Source organism: Podarcis vaucheri (assembly GCF_965113315.1).
Source record: "Podarcis vaucheri genome assembly, chromosome: 10".
Taxonomy (NCBI): Eukaryota; Metazoa; Chordata; class Lepidosauria; order Squamata; family Lacertidae; genus Podarcis; species Podarcis vaucheri.
In genome coordinates, this window is record NC_138748.1 from 3,141,034 (window position 1) to 3,163,449 (window position 22,416).

General features: G+C 43.5%; 1 protein-coding gene across 1 annotated transcript in view; it reads left to right on the forward strand.

Annotated features, from left to right (window-relative positions):
• Positions 1-22,416, forward strand: part of MCM10 (minichromosome maintenance 10 replication initiation factor) — a 32,923-nt gene that overhangs the window by 5,726 nt on the left and 4,781 nt on the right. Inside the window, exons 5-17 of the mRNA XM_082240113.1 lie at positions 4,547-4,675; positions 5,526-5,697; positions 6,321-6,486; positions 7,043-7,210; positions 9,083-9,199; positions 10,154-10,353; positions 10,846-10,946; positions 13,669-13,773; positions 13,859-13,976; positions 17,117-17,345; positions 18,502-18,640; positions 19,605-19,723; positions 21,266-21,379. Coding sequence (XP_082096239.1) covers positions 4,547-4,675; positions 5,526-5,697; positions 6,321-6,486; positions 7,043-7,210; positions 9,083-9,199; positions 10,154-10,353; positions 10,846-10,946; positions 13,669-13,773; positions 13,859-13,976; positions 17,117-17,345; positions 18,502-18,640; positions 19,605-19,723; positions 21,266-21,379 — 1,877 coding nt within the window. The remainder of the gene's footprint in view (positions 1-4,546; positions 4,676-5,525; positions 5,698-6,320; positions 6,487-7,042; positions 7,211-9,082; positions 9,200-10,153; positions 10,354-10,845; positions 10,947-13,668; positions 13,774-13,858; positions 13,977-17,116; positions 17,346-18,501; positions 18,641-19,604; positions 19,724-21,265; positions 21,380-22,416) is intronic.

Consider the following 22,416-nt stretch of genomic DNA (forward strand, 5'->3'; position numbering starts at 1 on the left):
AGAGGCGAAAGTGGGCAGCCCTGCCTTGTACCTTTACATATCTTTATTTCTTCTGTGATAGAGTTGTTTACTATCAATCTTGCTTTCTGGTCCGTATATATTGCTTCGATGCCGTTAAAAAAGTCTTGAACCACCTCCATAAGCTCCAAGTTCTTCAACATAAATTCCCAAACCACATTATCGAAGGCTTTCTCCGCATCTACGAATATTAGACTTGCTGGTTTATCACATCTATCAGATAGGTATTCAATAACGTTCACTATGCTTCTTATATTATTTCTTATTTGTCTGCCGGGTAGAAAGCCTTCTTGATCTTTATGTATAATCTTTACTAGTATCTTTTTTAATCTCTTAGCTAGAATTCCTGCGAAAATCTTATAGTCTATATTTAATAACGAGATGGGTCTATAGTTCTTGACTTGTGTGAGGTCCGAATCTTGTTTTGGTATTATTGTAATAAATGCGTCTTTCCATGTTCCAGGGATATCTTTTTCTTTTAAGATGTTGTTCATTACTTTAATCAACGGAACCATTAATATGTCTTTCATTTCTTTGTAGTAGCTGCAAGTGAATCCGTCCGGTCCTGGTGCTTTCCCTCTTTTTAACTCTTTTATAACTTCTTCTACCTCTTCCTTACATATTGGTGCATTCAGCTGTTCTTTTTGATCTACCGGGATCTTCCTTACCATTTTTTCTTTCAAGTATCTTTCTATTTTTCTTTTGTTATTTCTATCTTTATTTCTGTATAGTTGCTTATAAAAGTCCGTAAACGCTCTCCTAATTTCCTTCGGTTCTGATGTTTCTTCTCCATTCAACTCAATTTTGTGAATTGTGTTTTGTTCTTTTTTTTTCTTAACCTGCCAGGCGAGCCATTTTCCTGATTTATTGGCGAACTCGAAGTTTATCTGTCTTAATCTTTTCACGTTCCATTCAACCTCTTTATTAACTAACATTGCAAATTGGGTTTGGAGAATCTTTATTTCCTGTTTTATCTTCACGTTGTTGGGTTTTTTAATCAACTTTTGTTCATTGTTCATAATCTGTCTCAGAATCTCTTTTGTCGCTCTTTCTTTGTTGTTCCTTTTCCATACATTCTGTTGGATGCAGAGGCCCCTCATCACTGCCTTGCTCGCGTCCCACACCACACTCGTTTTTGTCCCTTTATCCATATTATTCATGAAGAATTCAATTAGGTTTCTTTGTACTTTTTCAACAAACTTTTGGTCATTCCATAAATTATCGTTTAGTCTCCACCTAAAAGATCGTTCTTCCAAACTTTTTAACTCCATTACTATTGGATTGTGATCAGAGATCACCCTCGCTTGTATTTCGATTCTTTGTATTCTTGGGGTTAACTCGTTCGAGACCCATATTTGATCTATTCTTGAGAAAGATTGATTTGGTTCTGAGTGATGGGTAAACTGCTTCTCCAATGGGTGTCTGAGCCTCCACATATCTACCAGGTTACAGTTCTTCGTCATCGTAAAGAAAGTTTTGGGTAGTTTCCCTTCTTTATTCATCGTTTTTCTTAATCTATCCATTTCTATTGAAGTCACACCATTCATATCTCCCATTAGTATAATTTTTTGGTCCATATACTCAAATAACTTCTCTTCGAGCGATCTAAAAAATTCTGTCTTGTTCCCATTTGGTGCATAGATCCCAACAATTATTAGTTTTTCCCCTTGCCAATTAATTTGGACCGCAATGATTCTCCCTTCTTCATCTTTAAATAATTGGTGTGATTCGATTTTGTTTTGAATATATAGAACAACGCCTCTTTTTTTCTCTTTATCCGAGGATATAAATTCGTTCCCTAATCTTTTATTGATCAGAATTTTCCTATGCTTTCTTGCCACGTGCGTTTCTTGCAAGCATATGATGTCCAGCTTTTTCTTTTTCAAGATATGTTCAATTCCGTTCCGTTTCTTCTTATCGTTCATTCCATTGATGTTCCAGTTCCATAGTTTTAGCGTCATTCTTTTAGCTGTTTGGATTTGAGTTTACTTTAAAGTTTTTCTGTCCTTTCTCCTTCTTCCTCTTCCTCCTCTTCTTCTGATTCTCTCCCGGTCAATTCTTCTTCTCCTCCTGATGTAGAGTCTTCCTTCCTTCTTGCTCCTCCTTCTGCTCCTTTTACCTCTTCTTCTCCTTGTTGTAGTTCTTTATATCTTCTTGTAAATTTTCCTATTTCCTCCGGACTTACTAGTCTTCTCTTTACACCTTTATAGAAGAACGAAATTCCTTCAGGGAATTCCCATCTAAAGTCGATCTTGTTTTTCTTAAATAATTGCACCAGCGGTTTGTAAGCTTCTCTTCGTTTCAACAGTCTTATTGGTATGTCTTTGAATATAATTATGTAATTCCCGTCTATGTATAATCTTCTCTCTCTATTCCTTTGGAGTACCAAATTTCTCATTTCTCTATCTTTAAAGATTATTAAACAGTCACCCGGGAATTTCTTTAGCTTATTTGTTTTGATTTTCATTCTAAATGCATTTTGTATTCTCTTTGCAACTTCTTCCTCCGGTAAGTCCATCCACTGCGCAATTTCCTTTGTCAATCTTTCTTTTATATTTTCGTTTTGTATTTCCGGCATGTGTCTCAATCTTAAATTCACTTCTCTCTGTTTTAGTTCATTCATTGCAATAGAGTCTTTCATTTCTTCCTGTGTTTTAATTAAGTCTGCAATCTCATTTTTCATCTTCTTCCCGTTTCAACTCTTTCATTTCCTGCTTTGATTTCTTAAATCCTTCATCCACTCTCTTTGAAACCTCTTTGATCTGTCCCTTCAGTTCACTAACTGTCTCCTCAATCTTTTTGTCCATCTTCCCGATTTTATTATCTACCTGTTCTAACTTCATCTCTAAATTTTTCTCGCTTTGTTTTATTTCTGCAAACATCTTCAATATTTCTGTTCTAAATTCTGTTTCTTGCCTTGAGGGTCTCCTTTCTGTTGGAGCCCCCCCCTCGCCTCCTTTTTTTTGTGTATGTGACATTTTCTTAGGTATTGAGATATCAGGTATTAACACCACTTGCTTACTATACCGTTGCCACCCAATTCTAATTAATTGTTAATGAAGTACCAACCAGAAGCAAACAGTATAACAGATTCAGCCTAAAGAAGAAAAAGAAAAATCAATATAACAGATACAATTTCTGCTTCTTTAACTTATCACACCCGGAAGCTTTCCATTAAGTATTTCTACCCCCCCCCCCCGGGGAAGGGGAGAAAGAGCAAAAAAGAAGTTAAAAAAAAATTGTTAATTTATCGCCTCTGTCTGTATCTTTCTGTTTTCTTCTTGCCCCTAATTGTGCTAATCCATCCGTGGCATTGGTTGAACAGTACACTGATTTGTCAGACCAAAGTCTAATTTCTAAAGTCAGGTAAGATTCAGATGTAGTTCAATTATAATCCAGAGGAGGGCGTCGAAGTAGAAAAAGAAGTCAAACCAGATTCTAATTTATAGGCTCCAAAATCTAGTCAATATACTTTATACTGAGCAGTTCATAAAGTGTGAGCTGTTAGGAGAAGGAGTTTCTCTGAAGCAGATTCTAATCAGCTGAGTTCACAAACTTTATACGGTTTCCATTAGAGGTTTCAGCATTGGAGTGTAGTAATTAGTTCAAGCCACAAGATGGGGCCAGAGAGCCAAGTTTAGAGGGAAAGTTTTAAATGGTTATTTCCCCTATTCTTCCAGCTCTGCCCCTTAATTTTGATAGTCTTATTCAAAGGGGAGGAGTGAACCCTCAAAAGACGGCCAAAGGAAACATCTAAGTACTCTTATCTTCTCAGCCACACTGTCTTTTAAGTCTCTTAGTCTAGCGTCAGAGTCGGAGATTCTTCTTAGCCTCGGGTTAATATGGCGCCGGAGCTTCCTCCTAGTGAAATAGTTAATTGCAGATACAGCAACAGGTGGTCCCTCTATATTCAATTTACAATAACTCAGTGTTCACTGAGATTTCTGTTCTGTCCCAAAGTTTCGCTACTCCCCTTCTCATTCCTTTGGAAAGAAACTTAATGTCAAAAGTTACAGGGGAGGCGGCAACTGTAACCGCTAGCGGCAACTTACTTTCGCTTTCAGCTCTGCTGGTAACACTGCATCTTTCTTTTGTGATACCAGACAACCGCTGAGCTCGGATTCTTCTCTTTGTTTTCGGAGACTTCCTTGCTGTTTTAAAACCTCAGGTCTTACAAACTTATTGTTGGAATCCGAATTTCTTTGTGTTGAGAGCAGAGCGCTATTCCCTGCAGGCTCGGGGCTTCGCTATTTGGCCGCTGCAATGGCTGCCCGATTGCCCGCTGCGCGTTCCGTCACACTCTTCACCTAGGGCTACCTGGCGACCGAACGATCAGCTTTTGGCTCCGCCGGGAACTTGGACCTCCAGACACCCTCCGGAAGGTCAACGGGGGGTTTTCCGCCCTCAAACCCCCTTTTTTCGGCCAAAAATAGCTAGGGCTTTCTCTCCCGAAAAAACCCTCGCCTGCCTCGGGTCCGCGCTCTACCGGAAGTCAAGTCTTTTAAATATTCTTTCATTTCTTAACCAGGTAAGTCTCCTGCTGCCCCCTTAAAGCAAAGGAAGCTTCATGAGTCACCTTGTTTCTCAGCCCAGCTCAGCTGTCCTGCATTGGCCGCAAACACAGGACAGGGCCAGAAGATGAAACCTTCACCGTCTGGTATAGTAGTCAATATTTGTTCTCAGTCATGTCAGTTGATGCACAATGTTTTGAATTTCATTTTCACAGAAATGATAAATATTACTTTGCTTGTTTTCCGAAATTAATATTGCTGAATATTTTTGATGCTGCCAATGTAGATATGTTGTCAAAAGAATTGATCTTATGTATTGTCTTGGCAGCATGGCTAGTAATTGCAACTGAGTGGAAAACAACCCTGAATCTTACACTGGGCGCTTAGTACCACTTACTCTGGAATAGAGCTATAATGGAGAAGGTGACACATAATCCCAGATCACCTCTAAAGAAAAGGGGCTTACTACCTTGTGAATTCTGCAGCAAGAATGTACCAGGCAGGCTGGATATAATTCTGCCTGCAGAGTTTGAAATGTGTTGCGCATGGGAAGCCTGTACATGTGTGAATTACAGGCGTGTCTGCTGAAGAGGGACTGGTGCTGAGGGAGATGGTGTTTACACCGGAAAGCCCTGCTGGACCGACTTCGGCCCAGCTAGTCCAGCTCCAGTTCTCACCCCCTGGGTACCTGTGGGAAATTGCACAGAGGAGACGAGCACAGCAGCCCTCCCTTCTTGGGCGCCCCAGCAGCTGGTAGCACACAGCCACCAAGACTTCTTGTGTCCGCCACTGCTTCTAGCTTGTCTTCTGTTGCTCAAAATGGCTAGCTTTTGGCAGCAGAAGGGAAGGTGAAAACATTTTAATGCAGAATTAGTTGTCTGTCTTGGCTCTGTGACATGGCGCACAGCTTTTGCCAAAGATTATTTTTCTGAAAAAAGTTCAACTGTGCTTTTCACAAGGTATGACTTTTCCATTTTCCCCCTGTTCCTCTTACAGAGAATAAAAGACATGCTTCAAAACCAGTTTCAGGTTTGTCGCCTCAGCCTCTGAAGCCCATGACTGGGAACAGACCTGATTTGGGCACCAGTCAGAGATCCCAAGGGCCAAAGAATGCCGGTGTGAATAGTCAAGAAGTCTCCTTTGAAACCTTCTCTGGGCTGAGGCTAAGGTCAGCAAGCTTATGGGGGAAATGTTGGGTTTGTTCCTTGAGTATAGCTTGTGGCCTAAAACTGTTTAGATACCTTGCTAATATTATTATTTTTTAAAATCGGCACCACAGATTTATGGATTTTGACTTCTGCATGAAAGCTGCAAATTAAGTGCATCATTTCTTTTGAATATTTTTTTTTTCAAAAATACTTTTTTGAATTCAAACTTAAACAGGATTACATAATAGCAACAGCAAATGAAAGTCTTTCGCACCCTTCCTTTTACGTCTTTTTATCATGGCGAAGGACTGTGCAAAGCACCAGATTTCGGCCATTGAAAAGCTTACAAGTTAGTTTCTGAGACTGAATTGTCTTCATGCATATATATTTTAGTCTTAATAACTAGAAACATGTCTTTGTGTCCTGATTTTTGCATCCCATACCCAATTCTGAGCTCTCTGTGTATTTTTGAAACTCCACACTCCTCCTTTCCCTGGGCTGGAAATGTTTACACAGACTAGTGATGAAGCCCCTCTTGTTGCCCTGAGTGCAGGGTATTTAGTGGAGGTCCACAGAGGGGATTTGATGGAAGCTTCCCTATCCCTTTGTCATTCTAATAGTTTCCTCCTTGTTTTCATTGCAGAAAACCCCGTGTATCCTCTGTTGAGATGGAAAGAAAAATGACAGGCCGAAATTTTATTAGACTTTCTCAATTGCAAGATAAGCTTGCTTCATTAAACCTTGAGGAAACAGACTGGGTAACGTTCGGAGTCATCATAAAGAAAGTCACGCCTCAGAGCTCCAATAACGTAAATGGTTTTATGATGTTATGTCCTCTCAAGTATGACATTTTGTTGAAGTAAAAAATTGGTTACCATCTCAAAATTCTTGTTTAATGTATGAATAAGCCTACAGCCCTCTTGGGCACCTGGAATGTTGCCCTCTGCCCTGTTGCAGTACTGGTGCTGTAAACACCATCACAGGTAGGGCTGTCCTCTCCACATTCCTGGTGAAGCTGAACGTTGGCAGATTAAACAAAGTACTTACTCATGCAGCACATGGTCAGTGTATGGAGTGTGGACAGTGCTTGGCTGAAAACAAACCATAGTGGCTGCTATGGTTAAAGCATTCAAAGTAGCTGCTTCCCCAAGCAGGTCATCGTAAGCATGCTTACTAGGAAGCAAGCTCCATTGAACACAGTGGGACTTCTGCGTAAATATGCATAGGATTGTGCTATTAAACACCTTTACAGCAGACATCTTGCTGTGCATATAACGTTCTCTGGTGATGGTAATTATTTTAAGGCTGACTCAAAGGATTGTAGTTATTTTGTTCTTTTTATTTGCTCCCACTCTGCATATCCAGGGTAGAACCTTCAGCATCTGGCGCTTGAATGACCTGCATAACTTCAGCCGCTGCGTCTCATTGTTCCTGTTTGGTGATGTTCACAAAGATCACTGGAAGACAGAGCAAGGCATGGTCATAGGACTACTCAATGCTAATCTCATGAAACCGAGAGAAGGATCAGACGAGGTGTGTGTAGATCTGTCTCTATATAAAATATATACAGTGGTACCTTGGGCTACATACGCTTCAGGTTACAGACGCCACTAACCCAGCAATAGTGCTTCAGGTTAAGAACTTTGCTTCAGAATGAGAACAGAAATCGTGCTCCGGTGGCGCGGCGGCAGCAGGAGGCCCCATTAGCTAAAGTGGTCTTCAGGTTAAGAACAGTTTCAGGTTAAGTACGGACCTCTGGAACGAATTAAGTACTTAACCCGAGATACCACTGTATTTAAAAACAGGTGATTTTGGTTTTTTGACATTCAGTTTATTGATTTCTCCATAGGGAACTCTTTCAACCATATTGTATAACGCTTTGCATAGACATCAGTGTGGAAAAGATGAGGAAATCCTTTGTTTTCTCTGTCTCCCCATATAAATATTCCTTCTCCTTGGCCACAGTTGCGTCTGTCACACAGGAAGTCTTTGAAGGCTTCTCTTTAACTACGTCTTGAAGTAGCAGCCCCTTGCCTCTCTTGATGGCTGCTCAGTCCCTGGAGGGTCTTTGACTATGAGGGAAGCAAGGGCTCTGTCTTTGTATCCCCTTTGCGGAGGATACATAGCACTGTGGAAACCTCTGTAAAGGCAAATAGCATAGCTGAACAGTGCAGCTCTGATCATACTGGCTGGCTTCAAGTTATTGTTCGGGAGATGAGGCCTGGTGGCAGTTAGCTGCGGGAAGCAGCTCGTGAGATTGACTAAGAGAAAATAGAGCCGTAACAAATTTGCAGAAGGCTTTGATTTGCAAACAAGTATCCTATAAAGCAGTTCTCTTTACTTGCAAATGCCTCGCCCTACAGATCCAGAGGTCGCTTTCACTCTCTGCTTTTTTACTGGATCTCTCACTCATCTGACCTGACCTGATCCAGCCTCATTGCTGAGGTTTTTGTTAAGCAGGGTATGGGGTTTGTTGGGAAATGGCAATTGTCCTGACCATGAGGTGTAGCAATGAGGCAGTGGGTGGGAGGCAGATGTCATAGACCCACAGAGGAAGGATTATGCACCTGTGCGTGGAAAATCCTCCCACAGGAAGAAGTGGCACAACCCTTGGCATAGCATGAAGTTAACTTGAGCCCTGGACTGAATCCTTGGCTATTTTCAGTTCAAAAGAATGCTGTGTATGAAAAGGATAACATTGATGAAAAAGAAAAAATGGTGTCTGTCCTCGGACTAAATCTCAAATAGTTCCTGGCAGGGCATCCCCGTCACATCCAGGTGCCCAGCTGAATGAGATCCTGCTCAAGGCTGAGGGAATGCTGCATTCTTTTCACCTGGTGGCAGCTATCAAGCCACGGGCGGAGGGCGTGGAGGTGGAGAAGATGCAAGTGCCTGCCAGTATATATTGGAGTAATACTGTGTTTTTTGACTGAAATATTTTTTAGAAGCCCTTGCTGGCAATGAAAAGAAGCAGAGAGTCCCTGTTTCAAAATAGCACCAGGCGGCATCTTGGCTGGGACTCCACCATGACTTGAAGAGGGGGGATGCATTGCTACAAATATACACAGCCTATCTACCATTCTCCCTCCCTCCCTCTATCTATCTATCTATTTATCTATTTTTTTATTTTAAAAAATACAACTTTGCTGGGGAGCAAACAAAAGGAACACACATTTTCCTGTATCTTTTCGGAGCAGGAAATGGGAAAGCCGAGCCTTGGTGCTTGCTAGAAACAACTGGTGACCGAGCAGAGTCAAAATTTGTGGACCCCTACTGACTTCTCACAGCGACACAATTTTTCACTTGCTAATGGCACTTAAAGCATTACCTCCAGTGAAAGCTAATGCCCCTGGCTGAGACGAGTCCCTTCATCTCTCTGAAGCTTGTTGTACTTCTTCTGGTTAGGTGTGTGTGTGTGTCGATCATCCCCAGAAGATCTTACTTCTGGGGGAGGCTATGGACTTGGGAACCTGTAAAGCGAGGAAGAAAAATGGCGAGCCCTGTGCACAGATGGTTAACCTGGTATGTATAGCTCATCTGACACTACACTGTGCTTGGTGTGAGCTTGTTCAGATGTCACCTGAGGGCTTACAGTTTAGTTTTGTGATTGTGCTAGTCACAATTTATAGCAGAGGTTGCTTATTTTGGGGGCTGATGGGCACATTTGCAAGCTGGTGTGGGCACCACAACCTACTGTGTTGCATAGAGTCTAATGCTATTTCCAAGCTTGATTTCAGAGTGGGGAGGGGACCCTGTGGTCACCAGGAAAGGCTCTGTTGGCACACACCGTACGTGCCCACAGCCACCATATTGGTAGCCCTTTATATCAGAGCAGAGATGGTGACCTCACGTGTGTTGGAGGGCCAAACTGTCCACCCAACATATGGCCAAAAGTCACACCTGTTATTTTTCTCTCCACTGAGAATTTACCAGGTTTTGATGGGAAAGGGCAGAGGAAGACAGTAATAGGATTTCTAAAACTAATCTTCCCTGCTCAGTCCTAATGTGTTCCCTTCCATATTTTTCCTGCCCAAATCCCTTGATCAATACCACTCCTCCCAGTTGCGGGTTCTTCTCTTTTTCCATTTGCATGTACAAATACCTGTGCTACCGGGAACCTGAGAGACTGCAAAAAGTAGCTACAGGTTTGGAGCAGCACACACTAGAGATGACTGACTTTAATTTGATCAAAGCTTTTCTCATGGAGGAGATTTAAGCCACCTTGTGTACTCCTGCCTGCCATAAATGGCTATAGTTCTTTGTATTTTAATTATAATTATTTTTGTTAGTTGTTTTCCGCAAGGCATCTCAGGGACAACTGGTGCCTTACTTTTTCAAGCGTAGTTTTGCCCGTAGCTTCTGATTTCCACTAGAGCCCAATGCGTCTGCAAACAGAAGCATGTTTCCTTTTCTCATATTTTGCTCTGTTGTGACAAGTACACAGGGACGAACTCCCTCGTCTTTCTCTTTCTTCAGAATGAATGTGAATATTGCCAGTACCATGTCCAGTCCCAGTACCGGCGGCTCAGTTCAAAGCGGGCGGACCTGCAGTCGACCTTCTCAGATTCCCGAGCTCCAAAGAGAACAGCAAAGAGGAGCCTTGGCTTGAAAGAGAGGCTTTGTCAGGATGGCTTTTACTACGGCGGGGTTTCCTCAGCTGCTTATGCAGCTTCAGCGTAAGAGAAACTACATCTCAGTGTCCTTCTGTGGAAGTTCCCTTCCGGATGAATGTGAACGTTGTTCACTTGCATTTTTTTCTGAATTTCACTTTATTAGATCAGTTTAAAACAGGGGTGGGGGACCTTTTCAGCCAAAGAACCACATTCTCACTTGGGCAACCTTCTGGGGCCACAGATTGGCGATGAGCAAGGCCAGAGGCAAAAGTAAATTTTCCCTTTGTATGGAAGACTCCGTGGACTTGTGCTGCTGCAAAATGTTTAACTGCTGCTCCACATTGTGTTAAATGTTTTGTGTTGCTGGAGTTTTTAGTGGTTGGTTTATTGGTCTCTACATGCTGTGAATGGCCCACAGAATGCAACTGGATAGTAAAAAAACAGATAATTAGGCACAGTTTTTGACTACCCTAGTATAATCACAACCACGGTGATTCCCCTTATATGGGTGGTGTCATTCCCTCTGTTGAGTTGCGCTCTGCTTTACTTCTTCAGTGCAGCAGCTGCCGCCCCAAAGAAGAAAATCCAAACAACTCTGTCCAATTTGGTTGTAAGAGGAGTTGATGCAATTCTACAGGAGACCAAGCAGAAACTGGGTAACACGTTCTCTTCTGTTTTCTTAAAATGTCCCCTTGCTGTAAAATGTCTTTAACATCCGTCAAACATGGATAGCTCAGTCGGCTGCTCAGGAGACTCTGTAAACCATGGTTTGCAGTTGGGAGCCAGCCTTGGGAATGTATAATCTTTCACCCTCTCCCTTTCTCTGTCAGGTTTTTGTGTTACTTGAAGCCTGGTACAAGCCATGGCCAACCCTAACCGTGTTTCCTCAAAACCTGTTTCAAATTGTGGCTCATGAATGAAACTTGGCTGGTGTTCATGATGGTTACTTTTGGTTCACAGGTAGCAAGATACGATGGTTAATACTTCAAAGGGGAGGGAGGAGATGTTCCAGAGACTAAGGAAGAACAAGTATATTTCCAAGGCAGGCTCCCAATTTGAAAAGTATGCCTAGGCCAGTGGTGGCCAAACTTGTAGAGATCAAGTGCCCAAACTGCAACCCAAAACCCACTTATTCATCACAAAGTGCCAAGACGGCAATTTAACCTATATACAGTGGTACCTCTACTTGCGAACGCGATCCATTCCAGGGTGCCGTTCGCTCCCTGAAAAGTCCGTAAGTAGAGCACCGCTACTGCACATGCGCAAAGTGCGTAGATTGCTTCTGCGCAAAGCGCAGGCAAACCCGGAAGTAAACACTTCTGGGTTTGCCACGTTCATAACCTGAAAGTTGCGTAACCAGAGCGGTACAGTGGTGCCTCGCAAGACGAAAAGAACCCGTTCTGTGATTCTCTTCGTCTAGCGGTTTTTTCGTCTTACGAAGCAAGCCATTGGCGGATTAGCGCTATTAGCGGCTTTTAGCAGCTTATCGGATCAGCTGATAAGCGGCTTAGAAAAAGGGGGGAGGGGGAAAAAAACCACAGGAACTCGCAAAACATTTTCGTCTTGCGAAGCAAGCCCATAGGAGATTCGTTTTGCGAAGCACCTCCAAAACGGAAAACCCTTTCGTCTAGCGAGTTTTCTGTCTTGGGAGGCATTCGTCTTGCGGGGCACCACTGTACGTAACTAGAGGTATGACTGTATCTCATTTTTTCTGTGTGTTTCACATTTCTTCTTTATGACTGCTGGTGTAATAAATAATCCTTCATAAAAGTTATTACATAACATTCTTCATTAAGTTATCTTTCCATTCATATATAATTTTATGACATAACTCAGTGTTTTTTTTTCCCTTTAAAAATGTTTAGGAGTACTCTAATTTTGACTCAAGAAAATCAGTTCAAATCGGGAAAAATAAATACAGTGAATTTCTTCTCCTGTTAAATTCACAAAATGTTTAGGGGTATGTGTCCCCACATAAAAAAGCACTGGTATTATTCAAAAAAAAAAAATTGGTGTTATGAGCCATCAAACCTCTGAAATACACTTTTCCCAGAAGGTTCCACCATTTTGGCCACTACACTAGTGTACACTGGAGGGCTATACTAAGAGCCACCCTCTCCCAGTTGTTAATTTGGGATAATAATAATTGTCTGTGTACGCACATACAAATATGTGTGTGTGTAAATAATATATATATTCCCCCCAAAGAAAGAAGGCTTGAGCTTCATTATGAGCCCTTCTTTGCATCAGATGTCAAAGAAATAAACAACTGTTTGACTTTTAGAAGACATCTGAAGGCAGCCCTGTTCAGGAAAGTATTTTGCATTTGAAGTCCCCCCCCCCCCCTGTTTTTAAAATTCTGTTGGAAGCCACCCCGAGTGGCTGGGGAAACCCAGACAGGCTGGCGGGTTAAAAATAATGTAGTATAATAATAATAATAATAATAATAATAATAATAATAATAATAATAATAATAATAATAATATTTTTGCCACTTCTTCAGCTGCCATTTGATTGCAGCCTCCACGGAATGAATTCCTTTGTTGGCTTCTGTGGGACAGCCCAGCGAACATATAAACCTAGCAATCCCTTCTTAGCTTGCTATCTTTATATGCTTACTGACTGACCTGGGAGTTAAACCCTGTTGAACTTAAGGCAACTTACTCCTGAGTAGAAACAGACTGGAGAGAAGCCATGGAGCATCAGAAGTCACACCTGCTTCCACACCTCGCTCACACGCCAGTGTCGCGTGGCTCTAAATGCGCCCAAGAGCAGAGCAGGAAGGCAGGTTGGGCACAACCAGACTTGATGGCGGGGAGGCGGAGCCCGTCCAGAGGCAGCCTCTGGTTTGGTTGTGGTGCCCTGCAAGCCCTCCTCTCCTCCTCCTCCTCCTCCTCCTCCCACCCCCACAGGAGGCAGAGCTGCAGGCTTGACAACGCCATTGCAGGAGCCTTCCTCTATTCCTCTCCCCCCACCCCACCCCCGGGGGAGGAGTGGCTAGGAGCTCTCTGACACGCGTGCCATAGGTTCGCCACCACTGGCCTAGGCTGTTCTTAATCTGTGTGCTGCTTTCATCCCAGGTTTAGGCTTCTTTGTGTGTGCTTCAAGTAGTATAATTTTGACTAGTCACAACACACGAGTTGTGTTCCTTGAGGCTACATTGCCTCAGAGTTGCCAACCAGTGGAGATCTATTTAGCTATCTCACAGGCTTCTGCAGTTTTAGTAGGGATGGTTCACTTGTCCAGTTTTAAATATCTCCTGAGGGCTAGAAATTTGTTTTGAATTTTCTTTGAAGGGCAAGCAGGACTCAGCGTCATCAACCACCTGTGACTCGTCTGTGAGTCTGCTGCATTGTTACATTGCATGTTCTGTTTCAGGTTTGCCAAAACAACCTTTGCCATGTTCAGAGGAATTCAAAGAACTATTGTCAATGCCCTCTTTTGGAGCAAGGAACCTGAATAAACACCTAGCCAAAGCACCAGGTATGTCTGCGGGGGGAAAGCAACCTATTTGACTCCTGCTGAGCAACATCTGACTCACCTACAACTTTATTTATGTCCTCCTCAGTTTCTGCTGGGAAGCAAAATCCAGCATTCCAGTCCATCTCTGCTTCAGCACTGATTAAGCAACAGAAGCAGCAAATGCTGGAAGCCAGGAAAAGGAGGTCTGAAGAGATGCAGAAGAGGTAACACCATGATGGTCATGGGAGGACACGGTTCAGTAGCCCAAACTGCTTCTTTTTCAGTGTTATTCACTGCAGGTGTGATACGCTCAGTAACTTCGAATCATAGAACTGTAGAGTTGGAAGGGACCATGTGAGCCATCTAGTCCAACCCCTGCGATGCAGGGATCTTTTCCCCAAGGTGGGGCTTGAATGCACAGCCCTGACCTTTAAGAGACTCATGCTCTACCAACTAAGCTATCCAGCATCTATTAATTCAAGTGAGTCAGCTCTGAGTAAGACTTAGGTGGATCTCACCCTGTGCTATTTCAAATCCAATATTAAATATCTAGCATATATAATACATTTTTATTTATATTTACTGTTTACTCAACTTGTTGGTCCCTTTATGCAGATGTCTCAAGATGACTCACAGAATAAAATCCAATCCAATTTTTTAAAGAACCAGCGCAGAAGCCCATAAAACCATTAAAAAATATCCTTCCATTTTCCAAACTAACTAACATGTTAAGGAAGCATACCAAGGAAAGTTGAAGTTAGCATATCATGAACAAAAGGGGGGAAAGCCTCCAGTAAAATCCAAACTGGATCATAGGAATCTGCCTTCTATCAAGCCAGATCTATTGTCCATCTGGCCCTTTATTGTGTATCACAGGGATTGGGGTTAATGAGACCCAACAAGTGTCCCAGTTTGGCCTGCAAGGCTGTTTACCCAAACCATGCTCACCTGCCCCACACCTGTCATCACATGTAGCCTGGGAGGTGGGGCAGGTAGGGGAGCCTTAAGATGTGCTCTCAGGGGCTCTTTGGCAAGGGAGCCTTGCTGGCGCCACCAATCGGCTGATTGGTTCTGACCTCAAGGCCTCTGGGCCACAGCGCAGACTCCCCATGGAGACCTCCGTGGCACAGCTGCTCCTGCAGACAGCAGAGCTTGGGAGTCAGCGCTGATCAGCTGATGGTCAATAACTTCAGCACCCGCCTATTTGGGCACATGGCTATGGAAAGATGGGTCACCTGATGATCTAATGGTGTTGCAGGTGGGAAACGCAGGATCCAGCTGAGCAGCCACATTCCGTTCCCTACCCCAGTCTACAACTGCTCTTGTGAATTTCCACATTTCAGACGTGTGGCCCAAGATTCAACATTTTGGAGAGAGGCCTCGGATGGGACAAGGTGACATCCCATGGCTACTCTGAGTCTTTTCCATCCCTACCTGAATATGATATAAACTTGCGGAGCTGAGAAAAATGCCTAATCAGGATCCCTGCTGCTGCTTCCTAAAATGATTATGTTACTTCCGTTTACATTTCACACTGGCATCAAGCAAAGTCATACAGCGGTACCTCGGGTTACATACGCTTCAGGTTACAGACGCTGCTAACCCAGAAATAGTGCTTCAGGTTAAGAACTTTGCTTCAGGATGAGTACAGAAATCGTGCTCCGGCAGCGCGGCAGCAGGAGGCCCCATTAGCTAAAGTGGTGATTCAGGTTAAGTACGGACCTCCGGAACGAATTAAGTACTTAACCTGAGGTACCACTGTGCTTGGAGTCAACCCAGTGAAATCAGTAGACTTAGCTGGAGATCACTCTTTGTCTTCAGTTTATGAACTCTGACAGTCCATAGCTCACAGAGAACTTCCACTTTGGATGGAGGATCTGACATCTTTCATCTCTAAGCAATCTACGTTTATCAAAGCAATGATTCTTGACACCTGTTCAGCTTCCTCCTCGAGTAAAGAGCCTTTATCTAGCAGAAAGGCCAGTGGCACTAATGATAGACTGTACGCTATAATTTTCCTTATTAAATCTCTAACATTTATCCTGCTCAATTTGATTTTGGGGCATGACCCTCAAGAAGGCAACATGTCAGCAGACTGATGCTCTCCCAACAGCCTTTAGCATCATGGATTCTGTTCAGCCTTTTTGTACTCAAGTGCCATCTGTAAAAAACCTTCAGAGAAAAACTTCTGGTAGAAAGCTTTTTTTAAAAAAAAAACACACCTCAAGCCAAACCTTTGTGCGTTGGTGAATGGTTTTTGTTTGCTTCTGAAAACCGTGGACAGTAGAGTCAGTGGTTCTATATTTTGCAAATTGGTCTGCAGAAGTTACTAGTCTGATACAAATTCACAGAGCCTGGTACATGGGGGGGGGGCTAATTTATCTCCCATGATTCCTGGCAGCCCCAAACAGTACCAGGGCCCAGGGAAACCTACTGGCAAACTCAGGTTTGGGCGTGGAAGGGGGTGGGCTTACAAGTGGCACTTGGGGGCGCTTGGCGCACTGCCAGGCCCATTCCACAGCCATCCAAGCATGATCTGGGCTTTTTCTTAATCCAGGATGGGCGAGCTTGCCAACCACTAATTATGTTTTTACTACCCTGCTAGCTCCAGCAGACTTGTGTAGCTAAACATAATTGGGGGGGCGAGGATCAGGACCCTAAGCTATGGAAAAGCTTCCCTACTTAAAGTCAGTTGTTAATCCTTGCAGATGAAATTCTTTGGAGAGAGGAGTGTGCAGTTGGTGGTGGAGGTGGAAAGGCCTGCTTCTCGCCATGTCGCCTTTGGCTCAGGAGGCAGGCAGGGTGTCTTGTTGTTTTCTGCCTACATGCCATGAACCTATAAGCTGGCCTGAGGCTTATGCGCTACTTGGTTGAGACTCCCCACCCCCCATAGACATGTGTTGGGAGAAGGCTAAGCCAAAAGATTCCTTGGCTGTATGAAAGCAAGATGTCTCCTGACCTTGAGTATTTAAACCTCTTCCTCTAGCATTGTAGTTTCCAAGCTTTCTACCTTTAGTGAACCTTTTCTACATCCTACTCACCTTCCATGAAACCTCCATGCATTGCAAAGCACTCGGTAGCATGTGTGAATTGAAAGAGTGTGGCCTCCAAACTCGGCACGCCTAATAGTGCAGATGCACCTTGCGCAGGTGGCCCAGCTGTCTTTCAGGAAAGCTTGGCTGTCATTACTGGTTTTCTCACTGAGAAACCCTGATGAGCTTCTGAAGGGCTCCTGGTTTCACCACAACAGTCTGAAAAGCCCCTGCTCTACAGAGTCTTAACAGGATTTTTGGGTCAGAGAATCCTGTTTTCCTACACTACCTCCCCAAGCAAGATGATAATGGATTTTGTCCCTTTGTTTAAGGTTTCTTCAAAATACAAGTCATGCAGCTGTGGCAGCAATGCCACCTTCTTCAGGACCAGCGGTGCTACGCTCTCCAACTCCCGCGGCAGAGTTTCCCAAAGCTGCCAAACTGTCAAGCCCCGAAACTCCTAGACTTGGCACAGGCTTCTCTGAAGGAGACGATGTTCTCTTCTTTGATAGTTTGCCTCCTCCGGTGCCCAAACTGAATGGCTTGGCAGAAGCTAAAAAGGTATCAGCTCCTCAAATTCTCCCTAACTGCTGCCCCATGGGTAGGGGGCAGAGTCATAGTACAAGGATCAGTCAAGCTGCTATTAGCTTGTAACTTCGTCATTCCAGGTGGGCTTGGAGACCAACCACTGGGTTGTCAAAGATTTGTGATAAGGTTGCCAGCTTTTTAGCCCAGCACAAAGGACTGTGGGAGTTTTCAGGACTGGACATACACTGTGCTAAAAGACAATAATAGGATGGGTTTTATTCTTTTAAAATGATTATTTTGATTGTAGCTTTTGCCTTGTATGTTCAGTTATAATAGACTTTTAGCCAATTTAGTTGATAAACAGGAAAGTAATTCTGTGAGTTTTGTAACTTATCACAGCAGCCTTAACAAACTACAGTTCCCAGGATTGGGGGCAGGCGTCTGATCTGTGCAATGGGGTGTTTGTGGGTGTGTGATACTTGTGTGTGATGGAGAACAAGCACTGGCCTAGTTTCCACAAGCACAGTAGAGCTGTGAGAAGGGGTTATATGGTCTTCAGTGACATTTAAAGTCTACTCAGTATTGATCCAGAGCAGATTCCAGTGTATAGTGAGCAGAGTAAAAACTTAAACACATTGCCGGGTTCCCAAGAAATAGACAGAGGCAATTATATTTCATCTAGCAGAGCTTTACTGCTACTGAAGGCAAATGAGCATAATGGTCACAAATCCAATACATTCAGGATTGGAACTGTCCATAAGAAATCCAGTTGCAGCAGACTTAACTTAAGCTTACAGTATAATAAGACTAAACCTTAATACGAAGCATACTATGTACAGAACGCTGCACCAGAAGGAAAAGAGATAGAAAGAGAAAGTGAAACTTAGACTCCTTCTGGCCTATTATTATAGTCAGCATGGCCTTGAGAGAAAGATAATAGGACCAGTTTAAAGCAGCTGTACTCAGCTTCTCTGAAGGAATAACCCAAACATCATGAACCTTATGCTTGTTTCTTTCACACAGAGAAGCTCCCAGAACCCTCTTGAATTAATTACACATCAAATCAATACTTTCTACACTAAGAAATGCAAACTGACATTCAGCTCCAGTAATCCTTGCTCGCTTTTCATACTGGTTTTAATTGCTTACTTTTGCTACATGTCTTGAGTCTTTCTTTTGTTGCTTTTAGATGGCAGCTATAAATAAACTACGTGCAAAAGGCCGGGTCCTCGCCAAAGTGGACCCAAACAGCATAAAAAGGAAACGATCCAGTCTAGACATTCCGGAGATTTCTGAGAGAGCTGAGAAAAACATCCCTCTGTCCCAAGGTATGGAAAGTGTAGAAACTTTTTACAAAGATAGCCAGACTTGCATCAGAATTAAGTCACTTGGGTCCAGCCCAATGTTTCAACCAGCTGGTGTCAAGCTGAATGGTTTGGCTTGAAGTTTCTCCCTGAGACAATAGGCAGAAAACAGCGCAGGCTACAGGCAGCGGGCTTCCATCTTTCCTGTCTCGCTTAAATGTGTGGTTATGGGCTACATGCCTGCTCTGTGGAAATCCCTGAGATTTCTGTGCTGGAAATCACTGGTTTCTATACGAGCAGAATTGAGGTAGCAAAAGAGGATAGCTCTCCTGACTTCTCCTAACTTGATTCATAACATTTGTATAAAGTCCCTCAACATAATTTGCTGCTTTCCGTGGCTTCAATATTCCTGCCAGTAGATATTTATACAAATTTTGAATTCTCTCTTCCTCATCCATTTTTAGAAATTCATTTCCCACCACTAGCTGACAGACCCACTTACCTCATTCCCTTTTCCTCTGTTGTCAGTCATTGGCTGTCAAGTGGCAAGCCTATTGAGTTTACCCTGAGAGTTGCAGCTGAGATGCATGACCAAAAATACCCCCACAGCAGCAAGAGTTTGCTCCTTGGAATGACTGGGGAAATGAAGGATCTTGGCAGGTTATGTAATAGATTCACTGTATATTGTTGAAATAATTTCCCTGTTGGATCCAACCAAAGGCCCATCTGGGGTATCCCTTGTCTCCAGAAGTTTCCAGCCGGATGACCCTGAGGAATCTGGTAAGTAGGGCATGGTGGAGAAAGGCGTGCCCTTTTTTTTGTCAAGCAAATCGAAATTCTGCACATTAGAGAGGCACAGGTAAAAGATCTGTTTGTATGGCACACTATCTATGCAACACCTACTGTCAGCGGAATGCATTACCTTAGTTTCTGTTGCAGCAGAATATCCTTTGGAAATAATGGCTAAGCTTCTCTTCTGTTTTTGTAGATGTTGATGCAGCAGAACCTGCCGGAAAGAAACTACGCCAGCAGCTTGCATACTTGGAGTCTGATGAATTTCAAGAGATCTTGAATGCTAGATCCAAACACACGGGTGTCCTTAAGGAGGTAAGCCCCTCCCGCATACAAGGGAACTGGCTGGGAATGCCTGCATGTGGGTGCTATTGGGAGCGTGTAAAGAGGAAAGGATCCTGCCCAGCAGCAGAAAATAGGACTGTGTCATCTTCAAGAGACATGCCTGACAGTTTTGCAAGAGAGGCATTACTCTGATCTGATCTGCTGGCCTGCATTGTGTGTCAGAATTCACTACCAGAAATTCAGCATTGACCATTTTCAGTGCAGGAGAAGAGACTGCAGTGGGCTTCACATCTGACCCCTCAACTGCGTTTCCCAGAAGTCTGCTTTAAGAATGTGGCAAGTATTGATTGAAAGGCCAAGCAGACTTCTGGGAAATGTAGTTGCTGACCAAAGAAGAGTCTGAATGTAGAGAAACATTTTTCTGACAAAGGCAAAAATGTGAGTTCTTCATAAGTCTGCAAAGCGGGCGGGGGCCTCAGACCCAGGGGGCCAAATGAGGGTCTGGCCCTTGGGACCCTTCCCAGACTATGCCCCTCCGTGGCCCTGCTCTTCCCCCTCCTCCAGTGGCTTTGCCTGGATGGAATGTGTCCTTAAACTGCGACCATGTCTCTTGTTTGCGAGGTGGGCGTGAGTTGCCTGTTGCTGCACTTTTACCTCTGGCCTGGGCAAGTGTGCCTGTGAGGGAGAATGGCCCACAGGCTGAAAAAGGTTCCCCACCCCCACTGTTACATGATTACACAACTTCATTTTTGTTATCAGACGTTTGTCTTATTTGTTGATGTTTGCAGTGGGAGGAGCAGGTGCCTGGTTTATTTTATTATTTGTTTTATTCGGCTTTGAGTACCATTAAATATCCCAATATATGCTTTTTGTCTTTAACAACCGACCCTTGTCTTTTCACAAGGCCTCTGGTTTTGCTGTTTGTTCAGTAGATGGCACTCTTCCTCTGAGTCAGCACTGAATCCGTTCCCTTCTGTTGTTTCGGAAATGCATGCTGCCTTAGGCATCATCCAGCAGACCCTGCAGTTTTCCTTTTTAAGTGTGTATTAATACAGTTGCCTTTATCAGGAAATTTTCTGCGGGCTTTTGTGTGTCCGCACCCTTTTTGTACCCATACATGTTGAACACTTACAACCTGCCTCCAAATGAGACATTGCATAGTAGATACCACAGTTAGAGCTTTTTGGATTTCCTCGGGTGCAATGCCTTTTGAGGGAGAATGGTTCAGTTACAAATTGTCAGATGTTGGGCTTTTGAGTGATGAAAGATCAAGTGGATTTACATAATATATTTGAACTGGCTCTAAGAGTGGCTGCATTTCAGGGATGAAAATCAAGAAGGGGTCTGAACAAGCTAAAAAATACAACTGTGTGTGTGATTTTTTTTAAAAAAATCTTTTTATAATTTCAGGATGAGGATTCAATTGAAATTAATTGCTAATTGCTTATTGCTTCTGAAAATCCTTTTTTTCAGCTATGTGGGGGTTTTTAAAGTTTCATTTACAGTGTTAACAAGTTTTATATTAGCTGTTTACACATCTAGATTAAAGTTTCATCTCTCCTCCTGCCACAGTTTGAGGCTGAGCTACAGGAACGCTATTTTGAGCCCCTGGTGAAGAAGGAGCAAATGGAAGATAAAATGCGGAGCATCCGAGAAGTGAAATGCCGTGTTGCAACGTGCAAATCGGTGAGTGAAGCAGCCCCTTGAAGTCCAGCTTGATCAGCGTTGGATGAAAAATTCATTTTGATCCTCAGAAACCTTTCCTCGAGAAATCTGCTCAAGAGGGGATTCAGGGCTGCCTTTTCCTTTCATGATTACAGCTGCTTAGAACAGCTAATGGCATCCTCCATGGCTGCACAGAAAAAGGGTTGCTTTGAAATGACTGCATCATACATGCAGTCCCTTTCCTGGAAATTGTGCAGTCAAAAAGATGGCAGTGTCCCTTGTAGACTTATAAGCATTTTAAAACCACTTCTTCCCTTCCCTTCCCCCCCTTCTGTCACAGTCACGGAGGAGGTAGTTGCACTCTTTACAGCTTCAACATGTTTAAAGAAAGGAGAAGGAAGCCGCCTGGCCATCTCAGAAGTACAGTGTGGACCAGGGATGAGGAACCTGTGGCTCTCCAGATATTATTGGATAGCATTTACTCCCATCCTCCCCACCATTGGCCATGCTTGCCGGGGCTGATGGGAGTTGTATTTCAGCAGCATCTGAAGGGTCACAGGTATGGATGCAGGCATGAATCGGTTCATCAATTACGTGGCTTAACCTGAAGATCTATATTCTGATCCATGCATGAGTCTGATGGGCAGGCAAAATAGGTAGGTATGTTCCAAAATATGAAGTGAACTGCAATCCTCCCATCCTTAACCCCAAAAAGGCATGTCAAGGACTCCACGCTCCGCACTGCATGTACTCACGCTCCTGCAAAAACACAGCGCATCTTGCTAGGGGCTTAAACTGCATCTCCCAAGCATATCAGGATGTGACCTGAGTTTTGAAGGCAGCCTCAGGTCAGTGGAAAGTGATCCTCCCATGAGGTGCCATAGCATTTGAAAAAATAATAGCATTAGCAGAGTGGGTTGGTGCCAAGAAACAAGCTTTAGCTTTCCTGTGCCTCTCGTAGCACATGAAGTCCCAGGGAGGGAGAATGTCCTTGTTGGATCCGCCTCGGTTTGTGGCCTCATGCACAGGTCAGTTCGCTCTCCAAAAAGGAATATTCA